The sequence below is a fragment of the Mirounga leonina genome, unplaced genomic scaffold (assembly GCF_011800145.1).
Source record: "Mirounga leonina isolate KUSES-001 unplaced genomic scaffold, KU_Mleo_1.0 Mir_201, whole genome shotgun sequence".
Taxonomy (NCBI): Eukaryota; Metazoa; Chordata; class Mammalia; order Carnivora; family Phocidae; genus Mirounga; species Mirounga leonina.
Window position 1 is genome coordinate 20,005,212 of NW_023270504.1, and position 19,183 is coordinate 20,024,394.

General features: G+C 46.5%; 1 protein-coding gene across 1 annotated transcript in view; it reads right to left on the reverse strand.

Moving 5' to 3' along the window:
* Positions 1–111: 111 nt before the first annotated feature.
* The window catches only part of FAM234B (family with sequence similarity 234 member B), a 34,620-nt gene continuing 15,548 nt past the window's right edge, over positions 112–19,183 (reverse strand). Inside the window, exons 4-13 of the mRNA XM_035028183.1 lie at positions 17,558–17,746; positions 16,362–16,492; positions 12,394–12,541; positions 11,501–11,642; positions 10,312–10,455; positions 10,058–10,139; positions 6,806–6,961; positions 4,109–4,226; positions 3,208–3,428; positions 112–2,606 (exon numbers count right to left, since the gene is read on the reverse strand). Coding sequence (XP_034884074.1) covers positions 2,601–2,606; positions 3,208–3,428; positions 4,109–4,226; positions 6,806–6,961; positions 10,058–10,139; positions 10,312–10,455; positions 11,501–11,642; positions 12,394–12,541; positions 16,362–16,492; positions 17,558–17,746 — 1,337 coding nt within the window. The 3' untranslated portion in view covers positions 112–2,600. The remainder of the gene's footprint in view (positions 2,607–3,207; positions 3,429–4,108; positions 4,227–6,805; positions 6,962–10,057; positions 10,140–10,311; positions 10,456–11,500; positions 11,643–12,393; positions 12,542–16,361; positions 16,493–17,557; positions 17,747–19,183) is intronic.

Below are 19,183 nucleotides of genomic sequence, written 5' to 3' on the forward strand. Positions count from 1 at the left end.
GCATACACTCCCCTCTGGATCCCCAACTCACCCACCCACCTGTTCTTCCTCTTTTCCATAAGGGAAAACAAACCATGGCGATGGCTAAGAAGAATGAGAATGACACACAAGTGTGTTTCCTATACATAGTATTTATTTGTTCTCCAACAATTCACATTTTAAATAGTGCTTCCTGACAATATACCAGCTGGCTCTTCTGTAGTATGGACAATAAAAGTAGCAATTCACATTCAAGGGGGTTGGTATCGGCATACCCGACTGGGAGGGGGAGTAGAGAGCATGTGGGGGTTGGGAGGATGCTGTCTAGGGTGGAAGGGGCTATAAGGATAGCAAGGAGGAGAGCTTGGGAGAAGGAAGATCCTTATACCTGCACGAGTCACTGCTATCCCTAAGTGGCAGTCACACTGGCCTTGCTTGAGTGGGGGAAGGAAGGAGCTCTTCCTATCTTAGAGGTCCGGCTGGGTGGGTGCCTACCAGGAGAAGGGAGTGTCGGGACACACCTGACAGGCTAGCACCCACGCTGGACAGATGAAGCTTCCGCAATCCTCAGCCACCATTCCAACCCTCTACCCTGGCTGCAGGAGGGAGGAGAAACCTAGAGCCTGTCCCGTGTCTGGCAAAAATGGATTCAAACTTCTGAGAGTCAAAACAATCTATGTTAAGTTAGTTTGTAAACACACCATGAAGAATTTAGGGACTGATGCTCTTCTAGCTTCCTCTTATTTCTGGGACTCACCCGGTATAGACACCATCTTCTACCCAAAAAGATTCCGCCCCCCCCCCCCCCCCCCCCCCGGCAAGACCAGGCCCTTGGTAAATGACTTTGCATTTTACTCCTCTACATGGTGAAGAACGAGGGTGAGACGTAGATGGCTCGGCCCAGGCCACAGGACCACAAGTTTTAGCTCTTCAGTCAACTATAAATTAGTCCTTAGAGTCCTCTACTAGGCTAACAAGATCCTAGGCTATTCTACCCGAGCAGATGCAAACTCTAGAAATGAATCTAAAATCATCCTATTCTCTTGGGTATCCTCTAATTGTTCCCCCAAGTTTACAAAGTTTCCCAAAGTGTTGAAACCAAATTTGCTTTCAGGGTCTTAAGGCAAGGGGGTGCCCAGAAACCTGGCAGGCCAATCTGCTATTGCTACCAATATGTTATGTCACAATGCCTACCACTGGGCAAATAATACACGTCCCTTCAAATCTGGGATCCCTAAATTTCTGTAATCTCTAAATTTTTCTGGACTCCCTTTACTAAAACAAGCTAAAAAGATACAGGCCCAAGTAAAGACAGAACCTGAGTTGCACTCGGGTATGACCTATCAAAATTATTCAAGAAGAAAAGCAGTTCTCCACCAGCTAACGTGGGATTTTCTGCTATATAAACAATGACCTAGAAGTTTAGGAGAGAACTTAATAGAAGCAACATTTATGGAAGAAGGGAGAAGCAAGCATTGGAGATAATTCTAAAGAACTCAACCAATTATAAAAGAGTATTTACAAAGGAATTTTCTCAAAATACCGTGTTTTCCAAGGCTCTACAAGGAAGGAGATGTGCAGGCAAAATGGCTGCTTACGGGACTCAAGGAGCAAGAATAAAAATCCAGAAACAGCTTGCTCTCATGCAAGCAAAGCAAAAATACCTCTGAATAAGAGAGGGCAAATGAGAGGCAGGATGGAGGACGGCCCACAGGAGATGCCAGGAGACCAAGAGAGCAAAGTGGAGATGAGGCCGGGATAAGCTACCTGGCTGAATGGTTCCTGACTTCACAGAGCCAGGGCAGCGCGCACACGAGCGCTTCAGAAGTTACTGCGGGGAAAAGGCCATGCTGGCCAGGCCAATCAGGACCCCGAAATGCCACACGGACCACGCAGAGGCTGCTCACAAACTCTGATGCTCTTGCTCCCCTTCTGACAGGAATGTGGTGGCGCTTGTGGTCACCGACTGTGTAGAGATGGAAAGTTCGGGAGGCGGGAGGTATGGAAGATAAAAGATGGGAATGCAAGGATGGCTCCCTCAGCCTCCCACTGTCTGTGTCTCCCTGCCGCTAGGGTGGGAAGAAGCCAAGGTACGGGCGGTGAGAGAACACGGAGGGAAAGGACCAGTGGCCCTGATGAGAGGCAGGGCACTGGAAGTCCTAAGTCTCAAACAAGCCAAGTGTTATCTCAGAAGGACAAGAAACTGGGCCCCTGGAGCTTAGAACAGATCAAGCAACTATGTCATCCCAACACCAACACATACACACAGGTGGCATAATGCAAAACAAAATGTTCCAGGGAAGAACCTCACCGGAATTTCCCAGGAGTTTATAAATTAGACACACAAAAAATAAACGGTAAGAGTCACATTTCCAAACTATCCGTGGAGTGCCTAGAGGGGGTTAATGCAGGGACTGCAAAGGTAGGTCAGATACCCCAGCCAAACGGATGGTGCTGTCATCTGAGAACTCCAACGCGCCCTCAAAGTGCTTTGTGATAATCACGCAGAGCCGGTGAAATGAGGTTGAAGTCTTCCTTCTCTCCAAAGAACTGACGTGACGCTGCTGGGAGAGAGACGGTACCACTCTCTTCACTTCTTCTGAGATGGAAGATTCCTCAGACTATATCTAGGGGAAAGAGTGCAGGTATCAGCGACTTTCATTCTTTTCATGACAGAGAAATGGAGGAAACCCAAAGATCAGGCTATTTCTCTACTCTTCTGTCCTTCTGTCTAGCCCCGATAGTTCGTAAGTCCTTCCAGAAAGATCCAGGAAGTTTGTTTTTTCCATGACAAACTCTTGAACATTGAACTAGACCATAGTATTTGAGGGCTGGGAGGTTAGCATTTTGAGCAAGATAATCCTTTGGAGTATGTAACTTTCACAAATGTTGCACGATGTTAGCATCTCTAGCCTCCCCCCCGCCCAGAAAATACCAGTCATATCCACCCCCTCAGTCACTGAGATAATAGACACCATGACCCCACATTTCCAAGTGTCCCCTAAGGGTGATGGTACTATTCCCAGCTAAAAACAACTGCGTACCATTTCTGAATGGTCATAAAGCACCCTAAGAAAATAGAGCTGCTCTTGAACAACTGGTTCTTGACACCCAGCTAATCAAAAAGGCTCCTACTCCCCGCTGCTTTCTAGAGAACAAAGCTGGGGTTGGTAGCCTTTGCCCCAAACCTATAGTAGTAATCAAATATATCTTTCAGAAAAGATTCACCTGGTGGGGAGGATCAACAAACTTTATCCTAGAGAGGAATCTTCGCAGCTCCCCACGGCCGATTTTGGGGGTGGTGTCCTCGAGCTGCACCACCTGGCCCTCCATCAGCGCCCACCGTAGACTGAGCTTGCTGACCACCAGGGCTGCTGGATGGCCTTCGGAGCTTGGCCCCGTTGTCCTGGTAACATAAAAGGCATCTTTCCAGAGGTCGTTAATTCCAACTGAGGAAGGACAAAAACAAGAGCAATTAACGAGGACAGAAAATTTCTGCTAACAGGAGAGTGGCTTGACTCAGCAACTAGCTTCATTCATTCATTTACTCCTCATTAATTCAGACACGAAGTTTATTGAGCTCCTAATAAATGCCTGGCACCAAGCTAGACAGCGTGTGCACAGTGGGGAATGACAGGATGCTGGCCAAGCAGCACATTCCCCTCGGTCTTTAGACCTTTCCTTTTCTGAAGCTGTTTCTGAGAAAGCCCCAAATCAGGAAACGAGGATATGTCAACTGTGGTGACAACAGGGCAGAAAAGCAAGCACAGCGGACTAGAACTTCTGAGACTTCCCAGACTGTCCGTACACGGTCACAGAGGCTATCGGCCTCGCCAGCACTTACTGTGCCTTATCCTTAACACGGGTGTTGTAATAAAAAGGGTCTCAATTCCTAATTACCACTATTCAATGCTCACTGAATAATGTTTTATGCTAATATTGAAAAACAACTTGCTCAGATCCGGTCAGAGGATTCTGCAGGACGCACGGGAGGGGCTCAACGTCCCCACCCCCGGCTGTTGTTCGAAGGCACACGTCCCTCCCTCGGTGAGACAAGGGTATGCTCACACACAGCCAGCACACCTTCTCCCCTCATCTGTACGCAGCCCCTACTGTCACTGGGACTCACCCTCGGAAGCCGTCACCATGCCCGTGGCGTTGGCCAGATCCAGAAGGATAGAGGGGAATGCTGGATGCAGGAGGTAAAGGTGGTGAAGGCTGGGTGGCCCAGTTCCTGGGATGACATCCTGACAATGAGAAGCAAGAGGGAAGAACGTAGGTAACTCTGCGTTCCCACATGTGACAGGCCTCCGATGAAAAGGGCAGAGGAGACCGTGGTGATTACTCATTCCTCTCAGATGCTATGACCTGACCCCAACTACAAGCATGCGTTTGAGAGAAACTCCCATATACAAGAGACATATTTCAGAGCGCTCAAAACAGACTAATCACTAACTTCTTCAAACCACTAGGGTAGAAAACGCTTTCTCCCTTATGAGAAGAAAAAAAGAATGGAAATGTGCATGCCCTGGGTGGGTAGGGGGTGGGATCCAAGCCTTCTGCCTGTGGGAGTATCAGAACACTGGGTCATCTCTTGCTTCGTGGTGGGGCTTCATGGACACAAAATGCATTCATGAAAAGACATCTCTCACTGGATATGAAAGCCAATTGCAAGTATCAAGCTAAAATCACAAAAATCTTCTCAGTTCCTGAAACAAACAGAAAACTGTCCAGACAGAAGCAAATCATTAATTATACAACAAAAATTCCAATTCCAAGTGGCAGTCTCCAGAGTCCCAACAGCAGAAGAAATACCCACTGGAACTGCCTTCACCAGCCTGACCCCGGTGCAGGGAGGACGTTCGGCTCTCACACATGCGTGCAGCCCAGCCACGCACGGGTTAGTAAGTGACTGCTCCACCGAGCTCCCCGAGTACCTCCCCCACCCCGGGGCCATCCTGGACCCCACTAGTGGAGGAAACGGGAATCCCACTCTCTTAGCATAAGAAGTCCACGAAGTGAGGAGAAACACAGGGGGACGCTTGTAGCCACACTCCCACCACGTGCCACGAAGCACAAGAGGGCATTTTCCCCATACCCTCAGGATCCCAAACCTGACAGGACTGACCTCGGACTCTGTCCACATGACAAGCAAAGAGCCAAACTCCCTCCTCACTGCCCAGGGAATGGAGCCAAACTCCTTAGCCTGAAAGCCAAGGCCTTGCACCATTTAACCCAAATCTGCCTTTTCCAGCCTCTTCCATTATTCACCTGCCCGGCCGAGCTTCAGGAATGCCTGACTGTAACCTCTGATCTGTCTGACCTCTGCCAACCCTACTTCCCCCCGAGACTGTCTAACCATTCTCTGGAGCCCATTTCCACGCGTGAGAACAACCCTTGTCCTTAGATTCCACACCTGAATGCTGCCCCTTTTACGAAAAGCTCCCCCATTGCCCCCGACAAAGTACCCCTCCCTTTGTGCTTCCATCTAAACTTCGTATTTGTGCTTCAATTACAGCATCTGTAACATGCCTTTGTTTTGTGGTGATTTATAGATACTTACATTGGAGAGTCACCTCTTCTAATCCCCTCATTTTATTAGGTGAGGAAACCAGAAGTTAACATGTCAGGTAAACTATCCGTGGGCACATGTTAGGGCAGGGCAGAGTTAGGACTATAATTGAGATTTTGAGTAAATCTGATCCTCAAAATGAGGGAATATATTAGCATCTCCATTGATGGATAAAGAGCACGGGGCTCAGAAGAGTTAGGTGGCTTGTCCAAGGGTGCACGGTCGATGAATTCAGGATTCTTCATCCTTCCAGGTCCCCCCAGCATCCAGGGACCATCTGCCTTCTCCGCTAGAGCACCAGCACTGTTTCCAGTCTATCCTTAGGTCCCTACAGAGAACGCAGTGCCTGGCACAGAGCAGGTGCTGGTCAAGATAGGTTTCACTGAGGGGCACCTGGGTGGCTCAGTCGGTTAAGCGTCTGCCTTAAGCTCAGGGGTCCTGGGATTGAGTCCCACATCGGGCCCCCTGCTCTGTGGGGAGCCTGCTTCTCCTTCTCCCTCTCCCTCTGCCCCTCCCCCCTCTTGTGCGCTCTCCCTCTCTTTCTCGTCTGCTCGCTCTCTATCTCAAATAAATAAATAAAATCTTTAAAAAAAGATAGGTTTCATTGAACCAACTCAGGGTGGATCTTACCGAAAACTCCCAGGCACCTATTCTGGGTGGTACCCTGCCTCATCAACCCCATTAAAATACTGGAGGATAGCATTTAAGACTTTCGAAAATCTGCCTTCTGGGCATCGGACCTTCTCTCCTATTATTCCCCCAGGTGAACCCTCAACCTCAGCCCCGTCATCGTCCTCTCCAGCTGCCTGGCCATCCCTGCCCCACCCCGCTTCTGCAGACTCAGTTTATTCACCTCGAAGCCCAGCCTCACCCACCATGAAACCTCCTCTGCCCATTCCAGATGAGTCACAGTTACTTCTCTTTGACTATAGCACATGTGAATCATCTGGAAATTTGGACCTAGCGTCTTGAGAGGACTTATGCTTCATCTTGCCTCCCAGTGTTGGCGGCTGTCGCCAGGGGCTGCTGTCAGCTTTCACAGTGCTTGGCTGAAAGCCAAGGCCAGGGCAAGCGAAGCTCAGGAGGAAGCAGGTTCCAGCCTTGCGCTCTCGGGTGCTGCTGTGCTGTACCCACACCCACTTGGAAGCGTGGCTTCTCCACTAACCCCTCCAGACCCAGGCAGCCCCGCAGAGCGGCTGTCGTCTCACCAAGTGACAAAACGACCCCCACCCCACGCCCGCCAGGCTCACTCACAGAACTGGGAGATGCAGCTGACATCCCTTCAGCCCAGAAGAGGAAGACAGACTTCTGGTCCGAAGTAACTGCTGAGGTGGTTGGCGTCTCTTTCATGTGACAGGGAGCACTGTAACTCCAGGTAATGGAGCCTGAGTCCCCATCCACCACCATCATCTGCAAGAGAGAAGACAGTGAATACAGCCCACCTTCAGAAAGGCAGCAGGCTGGGACGCCTGGGGGGCCCAGTCGTTCAGCAACCGCTCCTGATTTCGCCTCAGGTCTTGATCTCAGGGTTGTGAGATGGCGGGCTCTGCACCAGGCACGGAGCCTGCTCAAGAGTCTGTCTCTCCCTCTCCTTCTGCCTCTCCCCCTGCTCCCTCTCCTTCTGCCCCTCCCCCCACTCGCTCTCTTAATAAAAAGGAAGCAGGTCAAGAAAACACACAAAAGAATGAAAAACCACATATATTAACAGGTTGAGCTTACTACATGTGAACAAACTGGGCATGCAGAGAGCATTAAACAGCGATGAGGGACCAGACCTGGTTTTCTGCAGCCCTTGTCCCCATTTAGTAGAGTTTAAAGGTCTGCTAAATCCTTGAGTGGGACGGGGACAGTATAAAGCAACCAATCCTCCTCTCATTCTGCAGATGACGGAATGGCGGCTCGGGGACAGGATGGAACTCAAGACTGTTCGGTGTCAGCGGCAGTCCTCCTCCAGAGAGAGCAGCCCTTTGGAGGGGAGGCGCTGTAACGAGAGGCCCGCAGCAGTGCCTCCTGCCCGCTCCCTCCCTCCCACGACCACAGCGCCCACCGAGGGGATGAGGGGACGGCGACTGAGTGGATGCCTGTGAGAGGCGCTGTGCTACAGGCTTTATGGGTTCGACTCCTGGGTGTCACACACACGGGGCTCAGCCCCAGGCTGGTCTCAAATTCAAAAGAGCGCATTGAGACAGGCAAATAAATAAACTAAGAGAAAATACATTCCTCTGTAGCATCTCTCACAGGATAATGAAGGGGACTGAGCTCATACACTCTGGCCACACTTCTATCTCCTTTTCACCCCCAAATACCTCGCACCTCGTCGTTTTAGAGCCTCTCCTTGGCCCAAATCCACAAGGAACTCCCTGCCCACCCCCAGCCCCTGTCTTTACGGCCCCTCTCCTCGGTGTCTGTTCTTGGGTAAGTAGAAGGCCTGCACCCCTGTCAACAACCGCTTCCCTACTCTTCCAGCCCCTCGGTCCAGCCCTTCTGTGTCCACGCTCAGACCTGGAGAGACAGACTCCCCGAAGCCAGCTGTTCAAGATTCCCTTTGGTAGTTTGAGAGAAAAGTCTTGAGACACCACACTAAAAAACTGTATCCAGTCACACACATTATTTAACTGTCATAATAACCCTATGAAGACAGGTAATATTATCACCCCCACTTTACAGACATAGAATCTGCAGTTAGGTGAGATTATGTAATTTGCCCAAGGCCACCGATAAGCAGTGGAGCCAGGATTAAATTCCAGGTCCAAACCCTCAGCATCTCATCTCTTAATGAAGCTATACATATATGTATACCCTTCTCCCTTAATCCTGCTGGGAATGCCAATGAAAATTCCAATCTCTACCTGAAATTCTTTTGAAACACAATCAGACATTGCTTCTTTCCTACCCAGCACTGCTGGAAGACTCTCCCTGAAGTGATGCCTTTATCATCAGCTCTGTCCTCCGCTCAAGACCAAACAACCCTACTGCCTCCAAAACATCACCTAAATGCTGCAGCCCTGCTTTTCAGGGCCTTCCATCAGCTGAGCTCACTTGGATCTTGGATCTCCCTGGCAGAAATGCCCCTCAGCCTCTCCTTATACACGGACCCAGCAAACCACTTCTCTGCTTTCATGATGTGAACATCTAGCCCACAGCCAACATGAAGCACCTCTTTGACTCCCTTCACTATATCTGCTCCCCATGCCCCGTGGCCTTGTGCGGACCTCCATTACAGCACTCGCCAAGACCTGGCAGAGCTGTGTATGCATACGGGCACCCCAGTGACTACGAACTATACGAGACCGGGGCCTTGTCTTCATTAATGCTATGTCTCCAGAGACATCATCTGTGCATCTGGCACAGGACTTGGCAGACATTAGAGGCAATGATTAAGTGTTGAGTTGGCTCCCAGAGAACAGGATGCAATAATATAAATACATATTAGTGAAGATAAACCAAAAAGCTAGGTTAATTATAAAAAAGAAATTTTAGGGATGCCTGGGTGGCTCAGTCGGTTAAGTGTCTGCCTTTGGCTCAGGTCATGATCCCACGGTCCTGGGATCAAGTCCCGCATTGGGCTACCTGCTCAGTGGGGAGTCTGCTTCTCCCTCTGCCTGCCTCTCCCCCTGCTTGTTTGCTCTCTCTCTGACAAATAAATAAAATCTTTTAAAAATAAAATAAAATAAATACATAAGAAAATTTAGGGACACCTGGGTGGCTCAGTTGGTTAAGCATCTGCCCTCAGCTCAGGGTCCTGGGATCAGGTCCCAACTCTTGATTTCGGCTCAGGTCATGATCTCAGGGTGGTGAGATCAAGCCCTGCATCAGCTCCTCACTGGGCACGGAGTGTGCTTGAGAGTCTCTGCCCCCTCTCCCTCTACCCCTCCCCCTGCTCGTGCGTGAACGCACACGCTCTCTCTCTCTAAAATAAATAAATCTTTAAAAAAATAATGAAAACTGCCTAACCAATCATTATATCTTCACAATATGCAACCTCATGTAAAATCAGAAAGACCTATTCAGTGTCCCTAGAACATGCCATACTATTGTCTCTGGGCATTCTGGTGTCGGTGTTCCTGACCCAACAGGAACCCCTCCTCATAACTTTTGAGGTCCTGCTCATCATCTTTCCCTCCTTTGTTAAATCTTCCATAACAATCCAGCCACCCCAGATATCCTGCCTTCTCTGAAATCTTAGGAAGATACGTACTGAAGTACTAAGTTTATTTATGCCTACCTTTCCCCACCAAGAGACTTCAGAAGGTTCCTAGTGCCAAACTTTAAGTTAAGAATTCAGAAGAGGGAATTCACGTACAGGGAAGCTGGAAAAGCTTCCAATGCTACAGATTTTAGCACTAACCTGTGAGTTTTCATTTTATCCAACAGCTAGACTTTGAGTTCTCTGAAGGAAGGGACCATATTTCAGGTTCTTATTTCTCACAGTGCCTAGCGTATATGGCTAGACACAACAAATACACTTTCTAGATGTTTTAATAGATTTGAGTCCCAAAGTTTTACCTTTTTCATCCCAACTCCATCTTGTATCTGGAGAAGGAAGTCTAAGGTCTGATCATCAGTGAAATACCCAGAAGTAGGCTGGCTGCAAAGGAGAACAAAGTAAGTGATCAGTAGTGAAGCAGAAGGAGAGGAAAACAATGACTTCTTTCTCCCTCTCCAGCACCACCCCAGAGATCAGGCAATTGTTCTGGGCAATTTTTAAACGTGGGAAAGCAGATCAAAAGAGCAACCCATAGGAGGGGCACACAGCAAACCTGTGCAGGCCTTGCAGGCTCAGTGTCCAGGAAGGTGTAAGATTTTGCCCCCGAAGCAGGATGAGGCCTTGTCTGGTTGTAATCAGGAGGTTGCTGCTGTTGGAATCAGGTGCCTTCACCATCTGGAGTAGCTCAACACCATCGCTGAATTAAACAAGACCCAATGGTTAGTCTCCAGCTTGGATGAGATTCCGGACCCACAAGTTGGGGCTCTTTCTCTCGGGGTATGTGTTTCTATATACTCTTGTATTCACCTTCCGCCATTATCTTATCGAGGGGAGCACTCTGTCGTTCCAGTTGAATCTCATTTTAGAAAGCAAGAATCCCTAGAAAATTCATGCAAGTTCAAAAGGAACTCCCAGGGGAAGGGCTGCAGAGCCAGATCTCTCACGCTGGATACTCTGGGGAAGGTAACAGAGCCAAGGATAATGGCAGGGAAGGCAGACGGAGACCTGGAAAGGAGGCCTGAGACTGTCACTAAGCTTGCACAGCAACTCATGGTCTACACTGCATCGAATTATTTCTTTTTCTGGACAACTGGGACCATTCGATTTAACACCTGCCCAATTCACTGAAACAATGTGATACTGCCTGAGAAAACGCTAGAAAATGATCTGAAATTTCTGACAGAAGAGAATGAAGACAATCACTACCCAGGCCTGGGGTTAAATGGGTAAAATCCACTGCATGTGACGAACGACATGCTTTTGATTAAGAAATAAACAAGAATAAAAAATAAGATTTCATGGATGCTAGCCTTGCTCCTGCCAAAATGATTCTTCAACTAGGAGAAAAACACAGAAAAAGAGCAGGGCAGATACTTCAGTTTTACAGGCAGGTTTTTTTACATAAATCTCTCTCCCTGCCTGAAGGTCTCCCCATCTCAGCCTGCCCCGCTCTGACTCAGAACACTAAACAAATATCCTTCTTTGCAATAAATATCCTTCTTTGCAGTCTATGTGCAGAGTGATCACAAATCATGATCACCAACACATAGCCATCAGCACCTTATGTTACCAGGAAAAGAACGTCTCTAACTCACCAGATAGGAAGATGGTATATTAAGGCTAGCACTGTTTCCCCCCAAACCTCTGCCCCCTTATTCACTGGCCCAATTCAAACGTGGAGACTCCATAGCTCGTGAGATCTCAGGAGACTGAACTGTGACAAGGTCAGACATCTGCCCTACCTGTAAATGTCAATGAGCTCAGACAGGTTGATGGATCTTCGTTTCTCCCATTCTGGCTCTTCTATCTGCAGAGAAGGTGGTAAGCTGTCTCGATTTTGGGCCTGAACAAAAATGTCCCGCAGGGCGACAGCTTGGATATTTCCTAGCACCACAGGAAGAACCAACACTGAGAAGCTGAATTTACTAGAACTCTCCCAGGGTGAGGATCTGAGCGAGAGACACAGAGCCTGATCAGATGGGTCTCACAGGGGCCCCTGGGTCGCTCAGTCAGTTAAGCGTCTGCCTTTGGCTCAGGTCATGATCCCAGGGTTCTGGGATCGAGCCCCACATTGGGCTCCCTGCTCAGTGGGGAGCCTGCTTCTCCCTCTCCGAGGCTCCCCCTGCTTGTACTCTCTCTGTGTCAAATTAAGAGATAAAATCTTTTTTTTTTTTTAAGATTTTATTTATTTCACAGAGCACAAGCAGAGGGAGAGAGGGAGAAGCAGGCTCCCTGCTAAGCAAGGAGCCCAATGTGGGACTCGATCCCAGGACCCTGGGATCATGACCTGGGCCGAAGGCAGCCGCTTAACCGACTGAGCCACCCAGGCGTCCCTAGATAAAAATCTTTAAAAAAAAAAAAAAGATGCGTCTCACAGAGCCCACCCAGACTGGTCAAACACAGAGTGGGTAAGGGATGAAGGAAATGCTAGACAAAGAGTATTCTCTTTGGAGAAGGCAGCCGGGGAAAGCAGAGTTAATAACCAGCCATCAGTAGGGGAGACCGAGAGGCCCCTGGGACAGGAGGTGGCAAAAGGGCTGGGGTCAGCAATTCCCGAGCTTTCACTCTGTCTCAAAAAGGAGGCCTACCACACACACAGATGGGGAATGGCAGCAAAACTAGCTTTGCTTCTTACCAAAGCCAAACAGGATGTAGACAGCCCCATTTGTGGTGACATAAACCTGAGGACCAATCAGATCCCCCACTCCCACGATGTTGTACTTCACGGGTCGGCCCACGGGACTCCCTGTCCGGCCAGACACGAGCAGAAAGCACAGATCTGGCTGAAGAAGTGAAAAAACGGAGTCAGTAGATGCCCTATTGTTTCCTAACCAAGTAGTTTCTCCAAAAGTCACTGCTTTCTGTTTAGCTAAGGGTTCAGAAACACTTCCCAAAGTTAGAAGGCACAAAGCCAAACCTGCTTCACTTTTTTCCCCTGGAAGCAAGAAAATGAAGCCATCGTTCCCATTCCCTTGGTAGATATGTGCAAAAACCATCTTTATGGTAGCCTAGGCAGTTTCTCTGAAGCACAGTTGTTGCTTGATGAACAGTCTTCTGAGGCACAGAATTCTAGCCCAGTGTTAACTACAGGACAGCTGACTCCCGGTCTCTACTCTCATACCCAGAAATCCCCAGTAATATTTGGTCCCCACTAAAATCAATGCAGGTAGCCTCTCCCATCATAACATTACATGCCTAGCCTGCCTGGCTGCTATCAACCTTACTCTCAAGCAGAAATCAGCAAACCTGTCCTATGAAGAGTCAAATGGTAAACATTGTAGGTTTTGTAAGCCAGATGATTTCTGAAGCGACTAGTCAACCGCCATGGCATGAAAGCAACCATGGATAATAATAAATGAATAGGCACTGACTATGCTCCAATAAAACTTTATTTACAAAAACAAGCAGGGGGCCAAATTTGGCCTACAGGTCACAGTTTGCCAAGCCCTGCTCTAGAGTGTTTTCTTTTAGGAAAAGAGTCACCAGTTGGGAAATAACAAGAATCGTAGTGATAGCCTGACTTCATTAAAGCTTTTAACAAAGTTTAGCATCATGAATTCTTTTGGACAAGATAAAAAGAGACGGTTTTCAGTGTACCCAGAGTGAGTCAATGTCACAACACCCTGCTATATTGTCCCATTCCTACTAATCACTCTTATCAAAGACTTGAATGAATAGCTTATCTCAAGCTTATCACAAAGCTGAAAGGGATAGCTAATACGCTGTATGACAAACTCGAAATTCAAAGAAGTCTTAGGCTTGGAAGATGAGTCAAAATCTGAAAGAAGAAATGGGGCCATTAATTAATTGATTAATTAAAAGGGGTGGGTGCTTTAACTGATTACAAAAAAAAACTAAATCTCAGAAAGGCTATCACAATCTTCCGCTGCATTAGTAGAAATATAAAGCCTGTATCAAAAAAAGTAACAACTTCCTTACATTGATATAACTGGTTATATCACAAATAGAATACTGTTTTCAGATACAGGTACAACATTTCAAAAGAGATATGGATAAAATGGAGTGCAAAGGGAAAGAAAGCAAGAAAGAGAGGGATCTAGATTTCATGTTGCATGGGGGACAGTATAAGAAATTGGGGGTATTTAGCCTTGGGAGTAGCAGGCTTAGTGGGATGAGGCTAAGGCTAATGGGCTTTTATGTAGAAAGAGGATTAGGTTCATTCAAAGTAGCTGAAGCTGGAATAGTGAGTCGAAGCTATGAGAAAGCAGAATTCTCACCAACATGACAGAATTTTCTAGACCTGACCAAAAATGAAATGAACTATCTTACAAATCAGTGATATTCCCATTAGCCTGAGGACTCAAGGAGAATCCAATGTGTCTGGAATACTGTATCAGAGATTATAACATGGTGTGAGAGGGTCAACCACATGGCTTTTGAGGTCCCTTCCCACTAATGTTCTAGGCCAGATCAGTTCCTCTAACCCCAAACCATTAGTTCCTATGTCCCAAGCGTACCTCACTCTAAACCCAGATCTAAGAATGCAATCACTCTAAATCATAGACCTAATATGTTCCATTCCTTAAGAAGAGAGAGCCTTCCATACTGTAGCTTAGAGTAAACCAGAGCTCAGGTTCCCCAGGTTCTTTGTTGCTGGCATTAGAGGTCAAAAGAGGTCAGTATAAAGGTGAGGCTACTAGTCTAAACCCATTGCTTCTCTAAGATTTTTCTAGTACTATCACTTTTCAGACAGAATGGAGACTATTCATATCTCTACACTATGTGTAAGTAAGTAAATTCTGTGAGGCAAGTTGGACAGTACACTTTTTCTGCTGTTTGGTTAGGACCAAAAAAAACCACAGAGTAGGAGTAGGCAAGAAGCCAGTTCCTCTAATAGAGGCTACCTCACTGTGGAGGGCCCCTAAAAGCCTGAACCTCCAGCCTGGCAACCACCACTGGCTAAGAAGAAGCCAAATAGGGTATGAAGGCCAAGATTTTTAAACTTGCTCAGGATATATAAACTTGTTCGATTTCTTGCTATGCCTCTGCTAACCATACCTCATTAAACCATTAAAAAGAAACTCCCCATCCTTTCCACTTTGGGACCTTCAGATAATCACTCCCTGATGGACACAGTTACTGAAATTTTCCCTAGACCCTGGTCTCTTTATTCACAATGACTGGGATAAAAAAAGATTATGTAAATAATTGAGTTTTTGGTTCAATCTACTTTGAGACCAACTTGCTAGTGGAAGGAAAACTAACAGAAAGCACCCATCAAACTAACTAGCCCTCAGAAATTTACCTTACTTCTTTGTTTTCATCTTACAAAGTATCACCAGATGTACTAAAGCAGTGCGCCTCAAAACTTGTGATTGGGGAAGCACTTTCAGTTTGTTTATGGTGCTCCTGGCAGAAAACCATAAAATACTGATAGATTTCATTCTGTTCGAAATCATTTTACTTGCAGATTTTGTAACTCTACTCCATGTATATGCATTACAAAAATCACAACAACAAACACAAGGTCTCTTAAAATTAAAATAACCTATCAAATAAAGCAAAATGATCTATATCCACATTTTTCCACAAATATTATTTGCTGATTGTTCAATTCTTTCAACCACAAGCAAAATTCCTGGCAAAGTCACATAGGAAGTCTGAGAAAAAGTTTTTTTTTTTTAAAGATTTTATTTATTTGACAGAGAGACAGACAGAAGAGCACAAGCAGAGGGAGTGGCTGAGGGAGAGGGAGAAGCAGGCTCTGCATCGAGCAGGGAGCCTGATGCGGGACTCGATCCCAGGACCCTGGGATCATGACCTGAGCCAAAGGCAGACACTTAACCATCTGAGCCACCCAGGCACCCTGAGAAAAAGTCTTAAAGGAACTTTGACACAAGCTCGAAGAAAAGTGTAAGGAGTAAAAACTTAAAATGGAGATAAATCTGGTCATCAATGTATTCTTTCCTGTGATTTAGGAAGGAAAACTACTATTATTTTATCTGTGCACAGAATAACTAGTTCTAGTACACTGGAGCTCCAGCAAAGCAGAATCAAGGCACATAATTTAAGGACGAGTGTACTGGACTCAAAGTCTGTATTGTCATAGACTGTGTTACAACTATTCTTTCTTAGGGCATTGTTGTTATTATTCAATGTATGATGTTTCCTATATATATTTGACGAACTGTCTTATTGTTTTATATAAAGGTTAAGTATATATACTATAACTAACAATACACCCACACGGTAAAAAACAGGCACTATTTTAGGCACTTCAAATATGTGAGCTCCAACTTTCACAACAACCCTGTACGTAGGTAGAACATTCCCATGTTCTATCTTGGAGACGGTCCATGGCTTGCCCGAGGCTACAGAGCCACAGTGGATCAGGAATGTAAACACAGAGCTCTCTGGCTCCGAAGAAGCTCCACCATGCCACAATCAATGGGAACATAATGAGACTGCCGGGAAAATGAGTTCATGATGGCAGTTTATTCATTAAATCTCCCAGAGAGAATTTTCTTAAATATAAGCCCTTGTAAAAAGGTTTCAAGCAGCATTTATAATACCAATACTAGGAACTGACTGAAGTTGAAGCACGTCCTACAAGAAACGGAGACCATTTAATGTAGAGCATACCTGCAATTCCCCAATGGCCAGCACAACAAGATCTCTAACGCCATCTTCATCCAAGTCCGGCAGCACCACCCCTGGGGCAGCCAGGGTACCATTAGATAAGTAGTTTGGGTTTAAAGTCCAAATGGCTTTCCCTGGGGGGAGGGGGGGGACAAATAGGCTGATCACAATGACAGCTTTTGGCCTCTAGAAAAGGCAGATGCAGTGCTCCTGGGTCAGAAAACAGAAACTCAGTGGACAAACGACAGATAGCAGATCCCTATCTTTTCTTTTAGTTTTAATCTTACTGGGGACGAAGGGAGCAGGGAGTGTGAGCTGAATCCTCAAGTGTCTGACTAATAAACCCATGTGGTAACGTCACACCTAGGTTTTTTAGATAAAATGGAGGTGCTGAAGTCTCTCCAAGAAAGAGGAGCCCATTTGTCTGGGGCAGAGGAATTGATCTGTTAGAGATTATTACAACTATTAAGGAACCGTCTACGGGCAGCCAACCAGACCAACTCTCTCTCCTACCACGTGTTCACACGAGCAGGGAAATTGCAGGAGGTTTTTCCAAAATGACTTCAGTTCTGGAGTTCACTCACATTTAAGTTTTTTTTCACTCAGAATTACGCTGCTACCAAACTCCAACCTCTAAAACTGGGAAGGTTGCTATGCATTCAGCTTCGGTCAAGTCCAAAGCATTAACAAGCAGTATACTTATAGTTTTGCACGGGGCCTTCATTATATTTGATTCTTTCTCATTCCTTATGCCATGGACGTCTAAATACAGTAAGAAGTTAAAAGGCCAAATCAAGATGCATCAACAAGCCTCAGTTTCTTCCCTGACCCTTGTTTAAGTGGTTAATGGCCAGGTTTCCACCTGGACCCCATCTACATCAAATATGAAGACAGAGACAGAAAGCGCAGCCAAAGCTGTCTCTTGTATAGAGGAGGAGGACTGCTTAGAAACCAGAAGCCTCAGGGTAGTTTCTGTTTGGGTAACTCAGTTTAGCCCCATCCTATCACCAAACAGGTTTGACCATGATCTATTACTCAACCTAGTCAACCCCTTTCTCTGTTTACCTTCAATCCACCTTCCAAAGGAGTAAAATCAGACTTCCCACCATGTGAGAGCGGAAAGGTCCCTTCCCTATGAGACCGTTCTGATCCGAGATTATGGCTCACTGGCACAGAGACTTTCGTGGAATGATCTTTACCTGATGTCGCATTGAATGCGCTGAACATCTTGTGTGTCCCTGTCACAAGGCAGATGGTTTCAGCCATGCTTCCTGGCATCAGATCCAAACATGTAATATCCCGGGCCTCCTCAGGGAGGGGACTTGACCAGAGTGTGCTGCCATTCATCCCCGAAAGGCACACCAGAATAGCAGCTGGCTTTGAGACACCTAAAAGCACACAAGAGACACAAGAAAGGAAAAGAGTCAGAGAAGGTAAACAGTCCAGGTGAGCAGGAGGCCAGAAAACCATAAGTAAATGGTGCTAAGGCAGCAACTCACACCCGTGTATTCCACAGCCTCCCATATTCCTGGCACCAAGTGAACAACAAAGCACCTATCGTATCTGCTCAACACATTCCTCATGTCAGACGAGATGCTGTGGACCTCCTCCGGGCCACCCTGTGGGCATCCTGCACCCCTCCCAGCATGCTTGCTTACATGTCTGTCACCTCAGCCCCCACTAAATATCCTAAATACCCTGAAGGATAAAGGCTATCACATTCATTTCTGTAGCCTCAGTGCCTCGCAAAGCACCTAGCACATACAGCGACCAAGCAGTCATTTGCGGAATAAAAGACAGGAGCAAAATCCAGGGAAATATGGGAAAGTCATTGCTGAGAACAACAAAAAAAATTCAGAGGGAAAGGCATGCTCAGAAAAGTGAGATTGATCTAGAACATGTACAGAGCAGGGAGCAAAGGAATCCCTGAATTCTAATTGTTGCTAGCAAGTGCTCCCTGAAAGCAGAAAAAGTAAATGTTTTAAAAAAAAACCTGAAGATTACAACTTAGTAGGTCTTCCTGGTCTAGAGTCCCATGGAATCAGCTGATACAGCCCCAGTAGTTTCCTAAGAATACTTAGGAAAACTTAAGGGCCAAGGATATGAACTCCAGAGATAGTCTCTCAGCTACACCGTTTGGATCCCAGCTCTACCATTTACCAGCTATGGAACTTTGAGCCAGTTCCTTAACCTCCCTATGTCTCAGTTTCCCCATCTGCAAATGGGGGATAATAATACTAGTCTACCCCGTAGGATTATGTGGAGGGATAAATCCATTCATAACATTTGTTATACACTTATACTAGTGCATTGCCTATAGGAAGTACCATGGATTAGCTCTATTATTTTTATAATCTGTAACCAAATCAGGCTGATCTGTGTGGTGTCCAAACCCCACAGCCTTGCCATATGAGTCCTCATAAACAGCAAACTGTGTAAAATATCAAATGCTTTAAAAAAAATCTCCAAATCTAAAAGCGGATGGGGAAAATTTTTACTTCAAAGGCTAATGAGTCATAGGAAGAAAAAAAAAATGTAATTAAAGTCGATTAAAGCCAAAAGTCAACCTTCTAGGCTGAAGGTCCTCTCTGTAAACAGATCTATTCCTAAATTGCTTCTACATATTACACAAGACTCAGAAAGGTACTCCTAATAACACCAGAGAAGCAGGCAGCCTAGAATTCTCTAGAACATACCTAGATGTTTATCCCAGGGCCTGGATGATTAAAAAGTAGCTACTAGGGCATCCTCAGCTTCATACCAGAGTTATTCTATCAGTTTACAGACTGCAGGGTGCATCCACTTTAATGGGTGCTGCAGGACAA